The following is a 23,833-nucleotide window of genomic DNA, read 5'->3' as shown; positions in this document are numbered from 1 at the left end:
GGCTCACGACCACACACAGTGCTACCAGTAGACCTAGGGAACCAGGTAGCAGCGCAGCGGGCTCAAGAACAGGCCTCCTCAACCACCCACTACCCCCACCTGCGTGGTGGTGGTGACCAGAGACCCTGGAGACCCGGATACAGTTGCAACACCCATCTCCCTGGTCACCCAGGCTTGGACTCCCACACCTACAGCTAAGCCCCCGCCCCTGGAACCCCCATACTCAAGGAGCACCTGTGGGAGAAAACAGAAACTACACTCTTGTACCATTCTCTGAAAACAAAAGAAAGACCCCTAATTATATACCTGTTTAATTGTTCAAATCGAAATGTACCTACATAAGAAAGTATTCACTACTTCAAATGTGCCTGTAGAGGAACAAGCCACTCAGCAGCATGAAGAAGCAAGGTGACATGGTTAACACTGAGAGAAGATGACACTTCTCCAGAAACCAAGTCAAAGTCACGGAAGATTGTGATCTCTGTGACCGCGATTTCAAAACAGCAGTCATGCCCTCTGCTCATCACACAGGGCAGCTAAGAGACTTGGAGGAGGATGACGTGAAGGTGGGCAAACTGGGCGAGCAGGGGAAGTGGGAAGGGAGACGTGGCCCGCATCCATGGCTGCGGAGGCGCAGGTGGTCCCCGGACAGAACAGAGACCACAAGAGCCAGGAGGTGGGCTCTTTCCCTGTGTCCCACAGCTCATCTCCCTGCTCAGAGAGCAGCATATCCAGAGTTTGAGGCAGTCACCTCACTGAGACCTCCAGCTGGGCCTTAGGTGGGACAAAGGAAGTAAGCACCATACCTGGGCCCCTCCCCCGACTCTCCCAATCCTACCCCCACCCTTCCAGAGACTCACGCTGGCCCCTGATCTGAGGAGTAGTGTCAGATTACAGAGGACCCATAGTGCTCAGGATCTGGGAGGACCCGGTTTGTAGCTACTGCGACCCAGGGAAGAAGCTGGGAAGTGTGTGACACTGCTGGGCTGAGAGAGAGAAGACTCCTCCATCCCCAGTCCCCACCTTCTCTGACCTGCCCAGGGCAGGGCAATTACAACTGTGGAGACATGCCCAGGGGTTAGCAGTAGGCAGCAGTCGCAGCTCTGGGCTTTCAGCAGCTCAGAAATCTCCCACCACACACGCACACATGCACGCACGCACACACACACGGAAGGAGTGACCTAAGACTCAGGAGACCTGGGCACAGGGCTGGTTGTGTTACTCTCAGTGCGCATATGTGCAGGCAAGAGCAGAAACTGCACTGACTTTGTAGAAACTACCATCCAGACCCAATAGCCCCACTCATCTACATCTGCCATCCCAGGGTCACTCTGGGCACCAGGTGACCGGCTCTGCCTGAACAATACACAGAGGACTCTCTGGTACAGCAGAGGACGGCCTGGAGATTACTTGGTGGGCTTAAGCCAAGACTGGTGCTGGGTTTTTTTTTTTGTTTTGTTTTTGTATCTTTGATATTTTTGCCTGTGTTGAGTGTGGGTTACTGGTTGTTTTCACACGTGAGTGTATTTGGTTTTGACTTTGTTGTTGCTGTTGTGCTTGGTGATTGGCTTTGTTCTGAAATTGCCCTACACCAGGGCCCAGCCCAAGAGTCACAAGATTCAACACCTCCTGACACCAACTCCAGACCCAACCAGAGTATTATTGGGTTTGACCTACAAGTGACACACCCAGAGGGAATTCTCTACAGGCAGAAGAGCCCATAGAGGCCAAGTCTAATTGGAGTGGTCAACCCTCACGCAGCAGATCATCCACCGAGGGCAGAGCTAAGTCTCACAACTAGGCAGCCTAGGATCAACCCCACCTACTGACCAGACAAAAGCAATGGAAGTTCAACTTTACACAGCACAATATACACAACACCAGGGTCACCTTTGGAGCACACGCACAGGAGAATAGGGAAGTGGTGCAAGTCAGATATAAAGGACACACACTACATAAGATAAGCCAGCAAAGACCGAGAATCCTAGGGGATCTACCTAATACATCGAAGCAAACACGGAGAGTCAACCAGAATGGGGAAACAAAGAAACATGTCCCAAATAAAAGAACAGAAGAAACCTCCAGAATTGGAACCAAATGAAATAGAAGTAACCAACCTATCAGAGACAGAGTTCAGAACACTGACGATAAGAATGTTTAAAGAGCTTAGTGACGACATAAAGAAGGATAGAGAAATCATAATGAACAACCAGTTAGAACTAAAGAATACAACAAGTGAAATAAAGCACACGCTTGAAGGAATTACCAGTGGGTTAGATGAGTCAGAGAATCGAATCAGCGACTCAGAAGACAAGTTAACAGTGAACACACAAGCGGAACAAAAATAAATCCACGCCTATATGGCCATTTAATCTACGACAATGGAAGCAAGAATTTACGGTGAGGTAAAGACAGTCTTTTCAATAAATGGTGCTGGGAAACCTGGACAGACACATGCAAAAAGATGAAGCTGGACCACCTCCTTACACCATATACAAGAATAAATTGAAAATGGGTCAAAAACTTAAATGTAACATCTGATACCATAAAACTCCTAGAAGACAATATAGGAAGCAACTTTACATATATGACCCGGAGTAAGATTTTTACTGATACATCATCCCCTTGGGCTAGGGAAGTAACAGAAAAAATAAACATATGGGATTACATCAAACTAAACATTTTTTTCACAGTAAAGGAAATCATCATTACAACAAAAAAGGGTCCTACTGAATGGGAGAAGATATCTGCCATTGATATATCCAAACTTTATTAAAAAACTCACTCAACTCAGCTCCGAAAAAACAATCAAACCAATTAAAAAATGGGCAGAGGACATGGAGAGACATTTTTCTAAAGAGGACATACAGATGGCAAACAGACATATGAAGAAATGCTCAACCTCACTAACCATCAGAGAAATGCAAATAAAAACCACATTGAGATACCACCTCACCCCAGTCAAAATGGTTATCGTCAATAGATCAACAAACAACAAGCGCTGGTGAGGATGTGGAGAAAAGGGAACCCTTGTGCACTGTTGGTGGGACTGCAGATTGCTGCAGCCACTATGGAAAACAGTATGGAGGTATCTCAAAAATCTGAGAATGGAACTACCTTATGACCCAGCAATTCCACTCCTAGGCATCGATCCGGAGAAATCCAAAACTCTAATTCAAAAAAATGTATGCACCCCTATGTTTATTGCAGCTCTATACACAATAGCCAAGATATGGAAACAATCAAAATGCCCATCGGTAGAGGACTGGATTAAGAAACTGTGGTACATTTATACAATGGAGTATTACGCAGCCATAAAGAAGAAGGAAATCTTACCATTTGCAACAATATGGATGGACCTAGAGGACATTATGTTAAGTGAAATAAGTCAGACAGAGAAAGACAAATACCTTATGATCTCACTTATATGTGGAATCTAAAGAAAACAATAAATGAGTGAACTAATCAGAAACAGTCTCAGAGACACAGAGGAAAAACTGAAGGTTGCTAGATGGGAGGGGGGTGGGGATAAGGGGGAAGGTGAGGAGATTACAAAGCACAATCGATAACCCCAAGATTGCCATGGGGATACGAAAGTCAATTTGGTGAATGTAATCAATAATGTAAAGATTTTGTAGGGTATCTGATTACACTTGTCTCTTAGGGAGAGCACCTCAGAGATGATGTAGATGCCTGACAACTGCACTGTACACCTAAAGCTGAAGCTGAACAATAATGAATGTTAATGTTAACTACAATTGTTATACACACACACACATATATATGTATGTATATATATGTTTACAAGAAGTAGAGTACAGCCTGAGGGATAGAGGCAGTGGAAATGTAATGGCTGTATGTGATGTCAGAGGGGTCGTTGATGAGGGGAGAGGGGTCATCATTATGTGAGGCATACAAATTATAAATGTGTAACTATTACATTGTTTTGTACACCTGAAACTAATAATAAAAAAGAGTTAAAAATAGTAATACTCATTCACTGAAAAAAAAGAAGACACCCAGAACTAGTTTCTGCACAGTAAAACAAACAAACAAACAAAAATAGCACTTCTTGATGACTTTCAGGCACATATATAACACCTGTCAATCAGCAATCTGGCCCTCAGCTTAAAATAACCCAGTTCAACACAGTTGAGTTGTGGCCAAAGAGAAACAGGGCTGAGCTATTTTCAGCTGTAGCCCCAGCAAGAAGCTGAGTATATTATATACTATATTATATAAAATACTATATGTCAATAGTCAAAAGACATACAGTATTTACTTCTAGGGCCAAAGATTAGCACGAACCAGGGAAAGCTTGTTCACCTGAAACTAACGACATACATTATACTTCACTTAATTTTTCAAATACAAAGGAGATAACAGACTCTCTGCCAAATATTATATACTCCCCCATGAAAGAATTATTATTTCATTATCCTTTTTATGCCTACTGCTGCCTAGAGAAAAAAAATCAAACTCACTTAAAGCCCTCCTCAATTTGACCTCCACTAACCGTTTTAAACTAATTTTCTATATTGTATGCTGCATATAAATTAGACCAATTGTTCCGAGCAGATGATTTGTGCTTTCCTTCCTGTATTCTCCACGTTGCTTAAATGTAATAAACATTTTGGAGGGTAAAACAAAACAAAGTAACAGCATGAAGAATGTCACTGAGATATAACAACACTCACAAGGCAGTTCAATGAGTTCAGGAGTAAAATTAATGACCCGGAGGAGAACTTTATCAAAGAGATGGAAACTATGAAACAGAACCGAACAGAACTCCTGCTGGTCAAGAACTCAAGAATGAGTATTTTTAACAACCACGTCACACGAAGAAAACGAGTTGTGATTTAAAGACTCCCTAGCACTGCCACCTTACTCATCAATTACCCAAATGCTGTCAAGACATATAGACATAAGTGAACTTCATTTTAAAAATTCAATTATTTGCTTAATGTCCCTATTTAGAATATGTACAACTGTGAAGCAACTCATTTTAAAACACTGAAATAGATAGTGCTATGAATAAAATAAAAATTAAGGATATACTCTCTTGTTAGAAGATAACATTAACCATAAAAACAGAGACTAATCTTTCTGCAGTATTATAAGTTTGCCGAATTAATAAAAAGGATTATATCTGTTTCATTTAATAATAAACATCCATTTGTGGTTAGGTGTTTGGCCAGCCATCATTCACTTACACTTAGGGGAAGAAAAACTGGGATGCACAAAACTTTAAAATTTTTATGAATCATCTCCAACTAAAACCAATTAAGAAGCCAAAGCATCTCAAAGCATACCATTGGTGATTAGGCAATGATATTTAACATCTGTAATAAAATTTAAAGGCAAATTTTCAAGCATTTTAAATGTATCACTTTAGTTACATTTATTAAATAATAATAAATAACTCAACACATGAGAGCTCTAGGGACTTAAAAAAAGACTGTAAAATTTCTATCTCCTTTCTATGCATATTAGCACACATATTATGCCTTTTACTTCGTGTGCATTAGTCAATGAAACAACTCAAAATTTCATCAACGACAAACAAAGAAACAAAAACTCATAGACACAGACAACACTTAGTGGGTGAGGGGGGAGAGAGAGAGGTAGAAGAGGGAAAAGGGGGTCAAATACATGGCGATGGAAGGAGAACTGACTCGGGATGGTGAACACACAGTGAAATATATACAAGATGTATTATGGAAATGTACACTTGAAACCCATATGATTTCACTAACCAATATCACCCCAATGAATATATAAGACAAAACAAAACAATATTATATCAAAGAAATAAAAAAGAAAGAAATCTGAAATGCAAGGGAAAGAAGCTAATATAACTAACCTTGGGACAGTAATACCCCATGATGTCATTTGAAGCCCGTGCGGTTGACTTAGGAATCACCAAATTTTCTCTTGGAGCAGGATTTCCACTGAGGAGTAACTCAGTATTCAAACTCCCAACACATGGTGGCTCAAGGACTCCCCTCCTAAGAGCAGGGCTGAGAAACTCCTTGGGCTGTTCCTTTGCCTGAAGATCGGTTCTAGCCTCTGCCAGTCTTTCATTAGCACTGTGAAGATTGTAAGACACAAAGCTTTGAATGTTATTTTTCCTGAATGACTTGCATTTTTTTCAAGCTGCCATAATAAATAGTAAAAGGAATTTCCCATTAAACAGCATTTCAACATTGAAAATGCGTCAGGGCAGACCTACCATGCACAAGGATAGGTTTCAAATTACCCTAAAGAAGCACATATGTTTCTATGGGGATGCCAGACTAAGAAGAAATTCAAAGTAGGGAGGGGAGGAAACGGGCTATCAGTGACATCCACGGCTTCACAGATAATACTTGCTGCCTTCTGCAATGGCTGAACCAATAAGATTCTTGAGGATTGCCATGAGACATACATAGCAAACGAGTTTAGAATTTTTTAAAAATCCCACCAAGATATTTTCAAGCCTTTGCAGTCACCGCCCTTGGGTAACGCCCTCATTACCATGAGGACTGAGGTGTCATGGAGAACAACAGCCTCTGGGGGAGAAGGAGGGAGCCTGGCCGGTGACCCTACTGAACTGAAACCGCTCCGCAGGCATGTAGCTTATAATATAACACTGTGGCCAAGGCGCTGGGCGTGGGCTCTGCGCTTCCTGTCTTCCACACACCCCCTCAGGCTCACCACCTTATCTTTTTAGCCACTTCTTGGGTTATACTACCCTCACCCCTACGTTGTTAATCCTCTGCTATATTTCACATGTATGCCTTTGTGGACATCAGAAAGACTAGAAAGAAGAGCTTGTCTGAAAGCGACCTCTAGAGATAATAACACAGAGCACAATGGAGACAGTACATGTACCAAGTGCCAGAACATACGGAGTACTTAACCCTTTGGGTTTAAGTTGTTATCTTATAATAAATAGTTACCTCACTAAAAACTATTTAGGGGAATTCTGACAAGAAATTTTATAATAAATAGCGTTGTCTAAATCATAAAGCTTCAAAAACACTTTGCTTAAAGACTGGTAGATCAGATTAACTGTATGAAAACCGCGAGAAGGAAAAATACAATCATGTAAAACCAAAAATGGAGAGAGATGCAAATGTCCTGAACTAACTAACATTTTAAAAGTAATTTATTCACTAACATCATTTTCCAAAATTATACTATTTAGTAAGCTTTCATTTCCTATCAATCTCGGGAATCTGCCTGGATAAAAATTATACTTTAGAGGCAAATTAATGAGCTCGATTGATTTTCTCTGAATTTGTTTGGACTTACTTGTTTAGTTTGTTTTCCAATAATGTGATAAGTTTTAATTCCTCTAGGTAGAGGTGTTTACATTCTTCCAATTCTATTTTACGAGAAGTTTCCACTTTGGAGAGTTCAGATTCCAGACGTTTAATTCTGAGTTCCATGTCACTTAGGGAAGCGCCATCATGGTCATTTAACGGGTGTACGTTTTTTTGAGATGCTGCTTGTTCCTAAAGCCAACAGAAAGGATACATTTTAAAAATAATTATAAACTGAATAATTACAGTCTATTTGTATTCTTTAGTTTTAAGTCAATGATTTGGACGGCAATTTAAATGTAAAAAAAGCTGAAGTTTAAAATATTTATCATCAATACACAATGAAATAAATCTGAATCAGGAAAATATTTTGAATCATCTCATCTAACTATTCCAATAAGAGAATCAATTTTAAATTTTAAAAATTGAACAATATGACTTAATAATCTAAGAATATGGTGCATTTTATTTTCTTTATTTCCTAATAGTCTCGTTTTATATCAATTGGTCTTAAAAATCAAACGATTTTTCAGAAAGAACAAATCTCAAACATCAACTGAGTGACAATAATGATGGGAACTGAAATATTAAAAAGGAGAAGAAATACCACCTTTGTTCCAGAAATCTAAAAAAAATAAAATAAAAACAACTGCCATTAAGGGGAGTAGAAGAATCACATACACTATGCATATTGAAAACGTAATTTGCAGCAAAATGAATTAAGGCGTGTTAAAAATTAATGAATTAACCTGTAAAAATAGATTTAAAAATTTTTTTCTACTACATCCTGTCTTGCTCAGTCTTCAATATCCCAGAATTTACTGTGTTCTGCTTCACTCTTTTCTACCACATTTGTGACTATATGAATTTTGAGGTTTAATAATTTTTATCTCCACTCTTTTTATTCTCACTTTTTCACATGACTTTTGTACTCCTTTCATAGATAATAACTCTTGTTTAAGATTGATTTTCTTCAATAAGCTATAGATACCTTTTTATAAAAAAACTTTTTAAAACAAATTTTTTTTTTATAACTGGGGAACACTGTTTTTTCCAGGACCCATCAGCTCCCTGTCAAGTAACAGTTTCCAATCTAGTTGTGGGATGCGCAGCTCAGCTCCAAGTCAAATTGTTCTCTTCAATCTACTAGTTATGGAGGGTACAGCTCACTGACCCATGCGGGAATCGAACCGGCAACCTTGGTGTTATGAGCACTGAGCTCTAACCACTGTACCAACTGGCCGGCCGCCCACTGGGGGCTCAGCTCCAAGCTCCAGCCATTGTTTTCAACCTAGTTGTGGAGGGTGTAGAAAACTGGTCCATGTGGGAATCGAACCATCGACCTTCGTTACCGAGGATTGTAACCAGCACGATGCTCTAACCATGGAGCCAACTGGCCACCCCACAGATGGAGACATTCTGAAGATGCAGTTTCCAGTTTTGCTTTGAGAGCATCATTCTGAATGAGTAAGATAGTATGATTTGGTTACGAAGGAAGTTGACTGAGAATAGTCTAACCCCAAACCAGTATCAACTTGTGAAATAAACTCAGTTGCCATAAAATGTCATCCATACTATAGTAGATCCTTGGAATGTGGAAACTTGAATTACTCAGAATGGAGAACAAAGAGAAAAGCACCAGGAGACTCAAAAATGTATCCTTTATTGTCATCAACTTTGCCACACAACATCTGTACTTGATTTTCTACGATTTCCTGAATGATTGGTTCATGTTTTTCTTCTATAAAATCACTGTAAGTCACCTCTGAGTTGATAGTCTCTCACCTGTTCCCCATTTTAACTGTCCATAATTTCTTACGAAGTTGTAGGGAGTTACGAGTAACTCATCTTGAGATAGTTAGGTCTCCGTCAGCTACAAATGTTTCATGGTAATTTGAATTGCTTTCAAGAAGAAATGATTCCCAAGGTTAAGGAGAAATCACATCTCACACTGTGATGTTTAGTGAGATGATCGCTACATTTTTTTCAACAACAAAAAAGTGTCTTAATTTGATAATGCTATCTTGTAATCCTCTCTTTCCACAATATACAAGAACATCCTAAACAGCAATAATAACAACAACAAATCTGCTGGAATTTCAGTGATACTGAGTTGGGTAGAACTACTTTCCTGTAGATACAATGCTTATTTTGTAAGATGAGGTGATTGGATAGATGTAGTGTTTTTAAAACATGGCTACAAATTCTTGACATTTCTCCATGAAATTCCCTCCCTTTTAATATGTGCTGGCCTTAGGAAGTAACTGGATTCTAGTGCATGGAATAGGGCAGAACTGCTGTGAGAATGCTATGCCTGCAGCAGAAAATGTGATATAGGTTCCATCTGACTTTCTCTCGGGAAGCTCGCCCTGAGAACCCAGCCACCATGTTGTGCAAATGAAGAAGCCCAGGACACACAGTGAGGCCTCCTACAGATGTTCGCGCTGAGACGGCCCCAGTGGGCGTCCCGGCCAAAACCCCGCTTCAACTGCTACACGTGTGTGTAACAGCCTTTAGATGATTCTCATTCGCAGCTTCATGGCAACGCAGCTGATGCCAAGTGGAACAGAAATGAGCTAGTCTGACTGAGCTTCACTCAACTGCATTACTGGTGAACAAAACAGATGCTGTTTTGAGCCACTAGCTTTTGAGTTGGTTTCTTGAGCAGCAATGAACAACTGGCATTGATACTGATATTCAAAATGGTGTGAGCCACAAAGAAAAGCAATCTAAAACCTGTAGGAGTGCCTTTCCACCAGGAGGTAGGTGGAACCCGAAAGGATGTGGAGAAGAATGAGAACGACACCCACAAGAGCCTCCAAGAGACGGTTATTGGGGGCTTGCGGGCCCCTAAAGAGGCTGGCCACAAAGACTTCTCAGCTAGTGAAGAAAATGAGTCTGAAATGCGGATGAAAGGGGACTTTTGCTGTGAAGTAACCAAGTAAAATCCATGAGATACATGAGCTAACGAAAGACTGTGAACTGTAAAGGAACCAGGACTTATTGTGTTCAAATGTGTTTCCCATTACAGCCTCTCCCACATGCCCTGTTGTAAAATCATGCTAAAATAAAGAAATGGCTTCTGAGTGAAGATCAAATTCGCTGTGCTCCCAGGAAGACATGATCTACGGATGAGGACAAGACTGTAAAGCCTTCCTCAAGACTTCGAAAGAGTTAAGGTGGGGCCTTAAATTCCTGGAAGGCTCTTAAGAGGAAAAGAATTTTATAGGCATGGTCCTACAACAGCTACAGGAAGCCCAAGAGCTTATCTCAAAACGATGTATGACGGTGGCTTTTCTAATGGCACGAACCCCAAGAAACTCTCACGCAACTCCAAGTTTTTAGGATAGTCAAGTAGCAAAAAACCACCTTGTTACCTTGGACTAATAAAAACCAAGAGAGTGAAAAATAGAGGAGGCCTGTGGGTCTTAGACATTTGGGTGGAGGAATGACGCTGAGGGAAGAGCTGCAAGCACAGGTCATTTCTTATGAAAAGGACAGAACAAAGAGCTCACAGGGGACAGCCAAGGGCCATGGAGAAGCATTGGCATGATTAGGACTAAGTCCTAATCAAAGAACGGACAGCACACATCAGGCTGTATTTCAGAATTGCTATGGACTAACGTGCCTTCCACTTTCTATTTCTGCAGGGGAAACTTCAGCAGTCGAGCAGAATGTTGGGTGTGTGGGTGGTAGATAACTTGTCTCTTCCTTTCTCATGTTTTCATATTGAAAGGAATTGTCCTCAAGGAGCTTTATCCTAGAAACCAAAACCCAGGCCCTTCATCCCCATTTGCACCAGACTAAGATGGTGAAATCTTAGATTCGAACCTGAGCCTGATGCCATTAAATTGAGACCTGTGGCGAGTATTGTGTAGGGATGAGTGTATTTTCCATGTGGGGGGAATGTAAAGAATTGTGGCCAGTGGACAGATCAAGGTGGTTTTTAAATGTGTCCGTAAATTTTGAAATATTCATTGCATAAAACCACTAGAATATGGGTCAACATTAGTGACTGGCTCCTAATGAACAGAATATGTTGAAAGACATTCCCTGTGAATTCCAAGACTCCTTCACAAAGGACAACACAACTCCTGTTGGTTATGTCTCTGAGGATCTGAACCTTGGAATCCAGCCCCGTGTTGTGGGGAGGCTCGGGCCACAATGCGAGCTGGGTGTTCAGGTGTAGGTCTTCCTGCTGTCTGCCCCAAACAAATCTTTTACTTGTTTCTGATTGATTAATTACTTCCTAATTTTTAACAGCTGTACTCTTGAAATGTTTTCTTTGGATGGGTGAAATATTTATTCCATTAATTATATATGAAGCTAAAGGTACAACTATGCATCTCAATGTGTTTCTGAGAATGTGGGATCTATGCCAAGAACAAGACTGGCACCAGTGTTTCAGAAAAGAACCGGGTCAAACAGAATCTACTTTTCAATTGCAAGATGATGGATTAGAGAGATTTCTAAAGAGGAAAGCAGATGGTCCAAGTTTCATCTTCTCCTTCCTAGACAGTGAAATCTATGGAAGAGGCTATGGATTAGGAGATAGACAAAATGAAGAAAGTTGTCCACCAAGTATCAGATCCTATTACCGACATTTGATGGAAATGGGAGTGAAAGGGAGGCACTGGGTTAAAGATTAATGTTTTGAATGAAGAAAACAAAAGGAATGAGTCGACTTTGTAAGCCTAATATCCCATCATGTCATAAGGTCACCAAGGTCTGCGGGCCACAGGCTCCATCCAGAAGCAAAACATCTCCATAGAAGTGGAATTAAAGATATTCACCTACATTGACATTTTATTATTCCATAAGGCATCTGGTAATATGCAAGATGACTGGGGAAGCGTTCTCATAACATTTGATTTGGTAATGGCGTAAGGACAGATCTATAGACCAATAAATTGGAAAAGATGATCCAAAAATTAACCCTCATATATATAGTCAAGTGATTTTTGACAAGGGTGCCGAAAAATCCAGTTGGGCATGAACAGTCTTTTGAACTAACGATACTGGTTCTACTGGATATCCACATGCAAAAGAAAAATTAAACCTCTACATCATACCATATATAAAATTATTTCAAAAGGTAAAAACCAAAACTATAAAAGCTTTGAAGAAGCTTCATGTCTTCATGACTGGAGTTGGCAATTGTGTCTTAGATATGACAGTACCAAACAAAAGTAGATAACTGGACTTCATTAAAATAAAAAAAAAACTCTATGCTTTAAAGGACACCATTGAAAAACTGAAAAGGCAAGCTAATGAGAGGGAGAAATATTTGAAAATCCTATATCTGATAATCGATTTGTATCTAGGATATATAAAGAATTCTTACAATTCAACAAGAAAAAGACGAATCAATTTTAATGGGCAATGGAATTGAATCATCAGTTCTTCAAAGAAGTTATACAAATGGACAATAAGCAAGTGAAAAGATAGCTCAGCATCATTAGTCATCAGAAAATACATCAAAACCACAATATGGAGCAGAGAGTTCACTAGTGGTTCCCTAGGGCTAGGAAGAGTGGGAAGGGCAGACTGGCACACGGTGAAGGCTAACAGTACACAGATATTTTCCAGGGTGATGAAAATGTTGTAAAACTGATTGTGATGATGACTGCATAAAGCTTTGAATACACTAAAAGCCACTGCACTGCATACTTTAAATGAGTGAACTGCATGCTATGTTCATTACATCTCCTTGAAGCTGTTACGAAAGAAAGGAAGGAAGGAAGGAAGGAAGGAAGGAAAGAAGGAAGGAAGGAAGGAAGGAAGGAAGGAAAGAAGGAAGGAAGGAAGGAAGGAAGGAAGAGCAGTGCTGGCACCACCAGAGACCAGTAGCAGCAGCAGAAATACTTCTCCAGCCTCCACCCACAGCACAGTGCTACCAGGGCCACGGGGAACCAGGTGGGCTCAGTGGACTCAAGACAGGCTCTCCCTGACCACCCCCTTCTCCTGTTCCCTCCCACGGTGCTGGTGCCCAGACTCCCTGGTGATCTGGATACAGCGGCAACACCCATCACCCTGGTCACCCAGGCCAGCACTCCCACACTCACAGCTAAGCCCCCACACCTGGACCCCCCAGGCTCAAGTAGCACCAGTGAGAGACAACAGAAACTGTGCTATTGCATCAGCTACTGAAAAACAAAACAGAGACGTCTAATTATCTAGCTGCTGAATTGCTCGAATCAAAATGTACGTAAATAAGAAAGTGTTCACTACTTCAAATGAGCCTGCAGAAGAACAAGCTATCCAGCAGCATGAACAACCAAGGTGACATGGTAACACTGAGAGAAGATGACACTTCTCCAGAAACCAAGTCAAAGTCATGAAGATTGTGATCTCTGTGACCGAGATTTCAAAACAGCAGTCATGAAGAATCTCAATGAGATACAAGAAAACTCACAAGGCAGTTCAACGAATTCAGGAGTAAAATTAACGAACAGAAGGAGTACTTTATCTAAGATATGAAAACTATAAAAAAGGTCCAAACAGAAATCCTGGAGCTGAATGAAGAACTTAAGAAATGAGATTAAAAATGGACATTTTAATAACAATATTACACAAAGAAAACAAGTTGCTATTAAAGATGCCATATCATTGCCACCTCAGTCATCAATTATTCAAGTGATGCCAAAATGTACAGATACTGGAGTATTACGCAGCCATAAAGAAAAAAGAAATCTTACCATTTGCAACAACATGGATGGATCTAGAGAACATTATGTTAAGCGAAATAAGTCAGAAAGAGAAAGACAAGTACCATATGATCTCACTTATATGCGGAATGTAAAGAAAAGAATCAGTGAATGAACTAATCAGAAACAGTTCTGGGGACAAAGAGGAAAAAGCTGAGGGTTGTTAGATGGGGGGGGGATAAGGGGGACGGTGAGGGGATTAGAAAACAGTCGGTAACCACAAAATGGCCTCAGGGTTTTTGAAAAATAATTTCGGGAACGTAATCAATAATGTTGTAAAGATTTTGTAGGGTATCTGATGGACACAGGTCCCATCTGGGAGACCACCTCAGGGAAGATGTAGATGCTTGATCAATGTACTACTGTACGCCCAAAGCTGAACAATAATGAATGCCAACTATAATTTTATATATATAATGTGAAGGCTCGGTGCAAGGTCGGAGGGATAGTGGAAGGGGAAATGGGGGAGGAGGGGTTCACAGTGTGAGGGCAATAAATGATGAACGTCTAAGTATTACCTTGTCTTGTGCACCTGAAACTAATTAAAAAAAATTCTAGAGCTACAACTTCTATTTCTTTTTAATCTCCTTAAATCTCCATTTAAAAAAAAAGATGTACAGATATAAGTGAACTTCATTTTAAAAATTCAAATATTTGCTCAATTTACCTCTTTAGAAAATGTACTGTTGCTTAGCAAGATATTTTATTTTATTATTACTTTTTAAGCAAAACATTTTAACTCATCAAAATAAAAAATGCTATAAGTAAAATAGAAATTAAGGATGTACTATTATGTACAAAGAGAACAACTTTTAACTTAGAAAGAACAAATTAATCTTTTCAGTGTTACAAGTTTGCAGAATTCATAACAAGGATTTACCTCGGTTTCATGGAAATAAGAAACATCAACATATAGTTAGTGAATGTCAATCATTCACTTACGCTTAGGGGTGGCAAAACTGGGCTGTAGGAAAACTAAAATTGTTATAAACCATCGCCAAATTAAAACCAATGCAGAAGTAAGCCAAAGCATCTCAAAGCATACCATTCGTTGTTAGGCAATAACATTTCATTTGTAAAATCTAATTGAAAAGCAGCTTTTCCAGAAATTTAAAATGTGTCAGTTAATTACATTTATTGAATACAGTTAATGACAGGTAGCTCTTAAAACATGGGAGATGCAGGGACTTACAAAAGATTGTAAAATTTCTGTCTCCTTCCTACATTAACACACATAATTATGCCTTTCACATTGTGTGCATTAGTCAATGAAACAACTGAGAATCTCACCAAGTTAAGAACAAGAATTATATCGGACATCTGAAACCCAAAGGAAAGAAGATAATATAACTAACCTTCATGAAGTAGGTGAACGTGTCATTATTATTAGAAGTCTGTGGGGTTGACCTAGGAATCACCGACTGTTCTCTTGGAGCGAGATTTCCTCGAGGTAGGAACCCATCACTTATCCTTCCAATACAAGGTGGCAGCAGGACAGGCCTCCCAGGAGCGCGGCTGAGTAAAGTGTTCCGTGGTGTCTTCATGAGAAGCTGGGCTCTCATCTCTGCCAGCGTGTCATTAGCACTGTGAAGATTGTAAGAACAAAGGCTTAGTATTTTATTTTTCCTGAATGACTTGCATTTTTTTCAAGTTGCCATAATAAATAGTAAAAGAAATTTCCCATTAAACAGCATTTTTTTTTAATTTTTTTTTATTTTTATTTTTTTTTTTGGTTTTTGAGAGCCCACTGGCCCATGTGGGAATCGAACCGGCAGCCTTCGGAGTTAGGAGCATAGAGCTCTAACCACCTGCACCACCCGGCCGGCCCCCATTAAACAGCATTTTAACATTGAAAATGCGTCAGGGCAGACCTACCATGCACAAGGATAGGTTTCAAATTATCCTAAACAAGCACATATGTTTCTATGGGGATGCCAGACTAAGAAGAAATTCAAAGTAGGGAGGGGAGGAAAAGGGCTATCAGTGACATCCACGGCTTCACAGATAATACTTGCTGCCTTCTGCAATGGCTGAACCAATAAGATTCTTGAGGATTGCCATGAGACATACATAGCAAACGAGTTTAGAATTTTTTAGAAATCCCGGGGGAGATAAAAAAAAATGGCGGCGTGAGGTGAGCCTCTGTAACGCTCCCCTGGAATTTACAACGAATCGGACAACAATAACTCCACAAAGGACTCCTTGCACAGCAGACAGGCAAGACAAAGAGGCCGACTACTGAATTCACCTCCAGGTGGGTGAATCGCGCGAGCGGGGGAGGAGGGAGAGGAGAAGAGCGGAGACGGAGCCGCGCGGGCGCAGGACGCAGACCTAGCTCAGTGCTCGGAGCCCGCTGCTCCCGGAACTACCGCAGCTGCGGGAGAGGGAAGGACTCGGACTGCTAGGGCTTCGCTTACGGCCCACAGGGCTGAGGGGGCAGCATACAAAACCGCTGAACCCAACGATCACGGCAGACCTCGGAGCAAAGACTGAGGGAAGAGGGCTGAAATCGGTGGTTTAAGCCCTCACTGCCGAGCGGAGAACGGAAGCCTTAGGCACGGAGACTAGCCGCCCCCTCCTTACCCTCCCAGAGCTCGCCCCGCCCCCACCAGCCCGGTGCTAGAAGCGATAAAGTAGCAGTGTCGGATCAAAGGACAGAATATTTGCTGCTCTGAGAACTGTGGACCGCAGACACAGATTCGCAGCTCAACTAGTTCTGGCAAAGGGGAGGGAGCTGTGGAAGCAGGACTGGCTGTGGTGGTGGTCGCCGCCATTGCTCTGGGCCACCTCTCACAACTCACCCCGCCCCTGGCCCCACCTATCTGGGCGGATCCCTGCGGGAGTAAACAGAACTGCTGAAACACACGGGCTCTGAATCTGGTGCACAAAGAGCTTTGGAACTCCAAAAGCTCTTCGCATACCTATCAACCTGTTGCAGAAGACACTCCTGTAGATGTCTAGGAAGAGAAATAGTAAATCAGTGATTGCCATGAATAACCAAGGCAACAAGATAGCTCAGAAAGAAAATGAAAAGTCTCCAGAAAAGGAACTTAGAGATACGGACCTTTGTGATTTAAATGACAGAGAATTCAAGATCGCAATTCTGAAAAAACTGAACGAGATGCAAGAAAACACAGAAAGGCAGTTTAATGAACTCAGAAACACAATCAAAGAACACCATGAACATTTTACAAAAGAGATTGAAATCTTGAAAAAGAACCAAATAGAATTTCTGGAGATTAAGAACTCAATAGAAGAAATTAACAATAAAATATCCAGCTTAGGTAGTAGAGTTGACCAGATGGAGGAAAGAATCAGTGACATCGAAGATAGGAACCTGGAATTTACACAGAGGGAAGAAGAAAGAGACTTGAGACTTAAAAGAAATGAAAGAACTCTACAAGAACTTTCTGACTCCATCAGAAAGAGCAATATAAGAATAATGGGCATACCAGAAGGAGAAGAAAGAGGGAAGGGAACAGAGAATATATTCAAACAAATCGTCGATGAGAACTTCCCAAAGTTGTGGACAGAACTGGATCCTCGAATCCAAGAAGCAAATAGAACACCCAATTACCTCAATCCCAACAGGCCTTCACCAAGGCACATTGTATTGAAGCTGTCTAAAATCAATGACAAAGAAAGAATCCTCAAGGCAGCCAGGGAAAAGAAGACGGTAACTTACAAAGGAAAGCCCATTAGATTATCATCAGATTTTTCAGCAGAAACTCTACAAGCTAGGAGGGAATGGAACCAAATATTCAAACTATTGAAAGAGAGAAATCATGAGCCAAGAATAATATATCCAGCAAAGATCTCTTTTAGATATGAAGGAGGAATAAAGACCTTTTCAGACATCCAGAAGCTGAGGGAATTTTCTAATACACAACCTGCACTACAAGAAATACTAAAGGAGGCTATTAGACCACCATCAACAGGGACAACTTGTGGCAACCGAAACATAAAAAGGGGGAGCGTAAAGGCCTGAACTGGAATATGGGAATAGAGAAAGTAAGCGTACTGAAGAAACTGGAATACTCTAAATATCAAACTTTCTTTTACATAAACTCAAGGGTAACCACTCAAAAAACATCCAATCTGAAATATATACTGTAATAAAAGAAGAAACAGAGGGAAACATCATAGAATACCACCACACAGAAATAACAGACAACAACAAAAAGGCAAAGAAACAATGGAGACACAGCCTTACCAGAAAACTAAAGACAGAATGACAGGAAATCCTCACATATCAATAATCACCCTAAATGTAAATGGACTGAACTCACCAATAAAGAGACACAGAGTAGCAGATTGGATCAAAAAACTAAACCCAACCATATGCTGCCTACAAGAGACACATCTCAGCTACAAGGACAAGCATAGACTCAAAGTGAAAGGGTGGAAATTGACACGCCAAGCAAATGGTACCCAGAGAAAATCAGGTGTAGCCATAATGATTTCCGATGAAACAGACTTCAGGGTGAAAAAGATAACAAGAGACAAAGATGGACATTTCATAATGGTAAAGGGGACTATACAACAAGAAGACATAACAGTCATCAATATTTATGCCCCCAATCAGGGAGCACCGAAATATACCAAGCAACTACTAACAGAACTAAAGGGAGAAATTGACCAAAACACAATTATACTAGGGGACTTAAATACATCATTGACAGCTATGGATAGATCATCCAAACAGAAGATAAATAACGAAATCGCAGCCCTAAATGACACATTAGATGAATTGGACATCATTGACATATATAGAGCACTTCATCCTAAAACATCAGACTATACATTCTTTTCTAGGGTACATGGAACATTCTGAAGGATAGACCATATATTGGGACACAAAATCAGCCTCAGCAAATTTAAGAAGATTGAAATCATACCAAGCATATTCTCTGATCACAAAGCTTTGAAATTGGATATCAACTGCAAAAAGAAAGCAGGAAAAAACACAAATACATGGAGATTAAACAACATACTATTAAAGAACGACTGGGTCAAAGAAGAAATTAGAGGAGAGCTCAAAAGATACATAGAAACAAATGACAATGAAAATACATCCTACCAAAATTTTTGGGATGCCGCGAAAGCAGTTTTAAGAGGGAAATTTATATCATTACAGGCCTATCTCAAGAAACAAGAAAAATCCCAAATAAATAACCTCATGTTACACCTTAAAAAACTAGAAAAAGAAGAACAAGCGAAACCCAAGGTCAGCAGAAGAAAGGAAATAACAAAAATCAGAGCAGAACTAAATGAAATAGAGAACAAAAAGACAATAGAAAAAATTAATGTGACAAAAAGCTGGTTCTTTGAAAAGATGAACAAAATCGACAAACCCTTGGCTAGACTCACTAAGATAAAAAGAGAGAAGACACTAATTAACAAAATCAGAAGTGAAAAAGGGGAAGTTATCGCGGACACCACAGAAATACAAAGGATTATCCAAGAATACTATGAAGGACTATATGCCACCAAATTTAATAACTTAGAAGAAATGGACAAGTTCTTAGAAACATATAGCCTTCCAAGGCTGAATCATGAAGAACTGGAAAATCTTAACAGGCCGATCACCAGTAACGAAATTGAATCAGTCATCAAAAACCTTCCCAAAATCAAAAGTCCTGGACCAGATGGCTTCACCAGTGAATTCTACCAAACCTTCAAAGAGGATCTAATACCAATCCTGCTCAAACTCTTCCAAAAAATTGAAGAAGAGTCAGTACTCCCTAACTCATTTTATGAGGCCAACATTACCCTGATACCAAAACCTGGTAAGGACAACACAAAAAAAGAAAACTACAGACCTATATCTCTGATGAATACAGATGCTAAAATGCTAAACAAAATTCTAGGAAATCGAATACAACAATGCATTAAAAAGATTATTCATCACGACCAAGTGGGGTTCATCCCCGGGGCACAAGGATGGTTCAACATTCGCAAATCCATCAATGTGATACATCACATAAACAAAATAAAGGACAAAAATCATATGATTCTATCAATTGATGCAGAAAAAGCATTTGATAAGATACAACATCCATTTATGATTAAAACACTTACTAAAATTGGTATAGAAGGAAAATACCTCAACATAATAAAGGCCATATACGACAAGCCCTCAGCTAATCTCATAATTAATGGTGAAAAGCTGAAGCCCTTTGCTCTACGTTCAGGAACACGACAAGGATGTCCCCTATCACCTCTGCTTTTCAACATAGTGTTGGAAGTCCTCGCCAGAGCTATCAGGCAAGAGAAAGAAATAAAAGGCATCCAAATTGGGAATGAAGAAGTTAAATTGTCACTCTTTGCAGATGACATGATGCTATATATAGAAAACCCTAAAGACTCCACCGAAAAGCTATTAGAAACAATCAATGAATACAGTAAAGTTGCTGGCTACAAAATCAACGTACAAAAGTCCATTGCTTTCTTATATACCAACAATGAAATCTCAGAAAAAGAGATAGAAAAAAACAATTCCTTTTGCAATTGCAGCAAAAAGAATAAAATACCTAGGAATAAACTTAACCAAGGATGTGAAGGATTTATATGCTGAAAACTATAAGACATTTTTGAAAGAAATTGAAGAAGACACAAAGAAATGGAAAGACATTCCGTGCTCATGGATTGGAAGAATCAACATAGTTAAAATGGCCATATTACCCAAAGCCATATACAGATTTAATGCAATCCCCATTAAAATCCCAATGGCATTTTTTAAAGAAATAGAACAAAAAATCATCAGATTTGTTTGGAACCACAAAAGACCCCGAATAGCCATAGCAATATTAAAAAAAAAGAACAATACTGGAGGTATCACACTCCCTGATTTTTCCTTGTACTACAGGGCTACAATAATCAAAACAGCTTGGTATTGGCGGAAAAACAGACTCATAGACCAATGGAATAGAATTGAGAACCCAGAAATAAAACCACATAAATATGGACAGATAATTTTTGACAAAGAAGCTAAAAACATACAATGGAGAAAAGACAGCCTCTTCAATAAATGGTGCTGGCAGAATTGGATAGCTACGTGCAAAAGAATGAAACTGGACTGCTATCTGTCACCATGTACCAAAATTAATTCAAAATGGATCAAAGACTTAAGCATAAGACCTGACACAATAAACTGCATTGAAGAAAACATAGGTACTAAACTTATGGACCTTGGGTTCAAAGAGCATTTTATGAATTTGACTCCAAAGGCAATGGAAGTAAAAACTAAAATAAACAAATGGGATTATATGAAACTGAAAAGCTTCTGCACAGCAAAATAAACTATTGACAAAATAATGAGGCAACCAACTGAATGGGAGAAGATTTTCGCAAACAGTTCCTCTGATAAGGGGCTAATATCCAAAATATACAAGGAACTCATGAAACTCAACAACAAAAAAACAAACAACCCAATTGAAAAATGGACAGAGGACCTGAAGAGACATTTTTCCAAAGAGGATATACAAATGGCAAATAGACATATGAAAAAATGCTCAACATCGCTAATCATCAGAGAAATGCAAATGAAAACCACAATGAGATATCACCTCACCCCAGTCAGAATGGCTTTCATCAACAAAACAAATAGTAACAAGTGTTGGAGAGGCTGTGGAGAAAAAGGAACTCTCATACACTGTTGGTGGGAATGCAGACTGGTGCAGCCGCTATGGAAGGCAGTGTGGAGGTTCCTCAAGAAATTACGAATAGAATTACCATATGACCCAGCAATCGCTCTCCTGGGTTTCTACCCCAAAAATATAAAAGCATTTCTCTATAGAGGCACGTGTACTCCAATGTTCATTGCAGCTTTGTTTACGGTGGCCAAGACATGGAAACAACCAAAATGTCCTTTGATAGATGAATGGGTAAAGAAGTTGTGGTACATATACACAATGGAATACTATTCGGCGTTAAGGAAAGATGATATAGGAGCATTTGTGACAACATGGATGGATCTCGAGAGAATAATGCTAAGTGAAATAAGTCAGACAGAAAAAGCAGAGAACCCTATGATTTCACTGATATGTGGTATATAAACCAAAAAGAACAAGACAAACAAATGAGAAACAAAAACTCATAGACACAGACAATAATTTAGTGGTTACCAGAGGGTAAGGGGGTGGGGGGTGGGTGATGAGGGTAAAGGGGATCAAATATATGGTGATGGAAGGAGAACTGACTCTGGGTGGTGAACACGCAATGGGATTTATAGACGATGTAATACAGAATTGTACACCTGAAATCTATGTAAATTTACTAACAATTGTCACCCCAATAAAATTAATTAAAAAAAAAATCCCACCAAGATATTTTCAAGCCTTTGCTGTCCCCGCCCTTGGGTAACGCCCTCATTACCCTGAGGACTGAGGTGTCATGTAGAACAGCAGCCTCTGGGGGAGAAGGAGGGAGCCTGGTGGGTGATCCGACTGAACCGAAACCGCTCAGCAGGCCTGTAGCTTATAATATAACACTGTGACCAAGGCGCTGGGCGTGGGCTCTGCGCTTTCTGTCTTCCACACACCCCCTCAGGCTCACCACCTTATCTTTTTAGCCACTTCTTGGGTTATACTACCCTCACCCCTACGTTGTTAACCCTCTGCTATATTTCACATATATGCCTTTGTGGACATCAGAAAGACTAGAAAGAAGAGCTTGTCTGAAAGCGACCTCTAGAGATAATAACACAGAGCACAATGGAGACAGTACATGTACCAAGTGCCAGAATATGCGGAGTACTTAACCCTTTGGGTTTAAGTTGTTATCTTATAATAAATAGTTACCTCATTAAAAACTATTTAGGGGAATTCTGACAAGAAATTTTATAATAAATAGCGTTGTCTAAATCATAAAGCTTCAAAAACACTTTGCTTAAAGACTGGTAGATCAGATTAACTCTATGAAAACCGCGAGAAGGAAAAATACAATCATGTAAAACCAAAAATGGAGAGAGATGCAAATGTCCTGAACTAACTAACATTTTAAAAGTAATTTATTCACTAACATCATTTTCCAAAATTATACTATTTAGTAAGCTTTCATTTCCTATCAATCTCAGGAATCTGCCTGGATAAAAATTATACTTTAGAGGCAAATTAATGAGCTCGATTGATTTTCTCTGACTTTGGACTTACTTGTTTAGTTTGTTTTCCAATGATGATCTAAGTTTTAATTCCTCTAGGTAGAGGTGTTTACATTCTTCCAATTCTATTTTACAAGAAGTTTTCACTTTGAAGAGTTCAGATTCCAGACGTTTAAATCTGAGTTCCATGTCACTTATGTAAGCGCCAACATGGTCATTTAACGGGTGTACGTTTTTTTGAGATGCTGCTGGTTCCTAAAGCCAACGGAAAGGATACATTTTAAAAATAATTATAAACTGAATAATTACAGTCTATTTGTATTCTTTAGTTTTAAGTCAATGATTTGGATGGCAATTTAAATGTGAAAAAAGCTGAAGTTTAAAATATTTATCATCAATACGGAATAAAATAAATCTGAATCATGAAAATATTTTGAATCATCTCATCTAACAATTCCAATAAGAGAATCAATTTTAAATTTTAAAAATTGAACAATATGACTTAATAATCTAAGAATATGGTGCATTTTATTTTCTTTATTTCCTAATAGTCTCGTTTTATATCAATTGGTCTTAAAAATCAAATGATTATCCAGAAAGAACAAATCTCAAAGATCAATTGAGTGATAATAATGATGGGAACTGAAATATTTAAAAGGAGAAGCAAATAGCACCTTAGTTCCAGAAAATCTAAAAAAATAAAAAATAAAAACAACTGC

The 23,833-nt window shown here is 39.5% G+C and overlaps 1 protein-coding gene across 1 annotated transcript; it reads right to left on the bottom strand.

The window, feature by feature from the left end:
- Window positions 1-7,292: 7,292 nt before the first annotated feature.
- Window positions 7,293-23,362, bottom strand: LOC308495724 (ankyrin repeat domain-containing protein 26-like; the record flags this gene model as incomplete). The annotated part of the gene is made up of 3 exons (XM_081080708.1): window positions 23,167-23,362; window positions 15,370-15,598; window positions 7,293-7,499 (listed from the first exon to the last, which is right to left on the bottom strand). The coding sequence occupies exons 1-3, from the start codon at window positions 23,301-23,303 to the stop codon at window positions 7,293-7,295; spliced, it is 573 nt and encodes a 190-aa protein (XP_080936834.1). The 5' UTR covers window positions 23,304-23,362.
- Between the last annotated feature and the right edge of the window lie 471 nt (window positions 23,363-23,833).

Source organism: Rhinolophus hipposideros, assembly GCF_964194185.1.
Source record: "Rhinolophus hipposideros genome assembly, contig: HAP1_SCAFFOLD_110, whole genome shotgun sequence".
Classification (NCBI taxonomy): domain Eukaryota; kingdom Metazoa; phylum Chordata; class Mammalia; order Chiroptera; family Rhinolophidae; genus Rhinolophus; species Rhinolophus hipposideros.
Note: the sequence above shows the minus strand (reverse complement) of the source record. Positions and strands in the feature narration are given on the sequence as shown.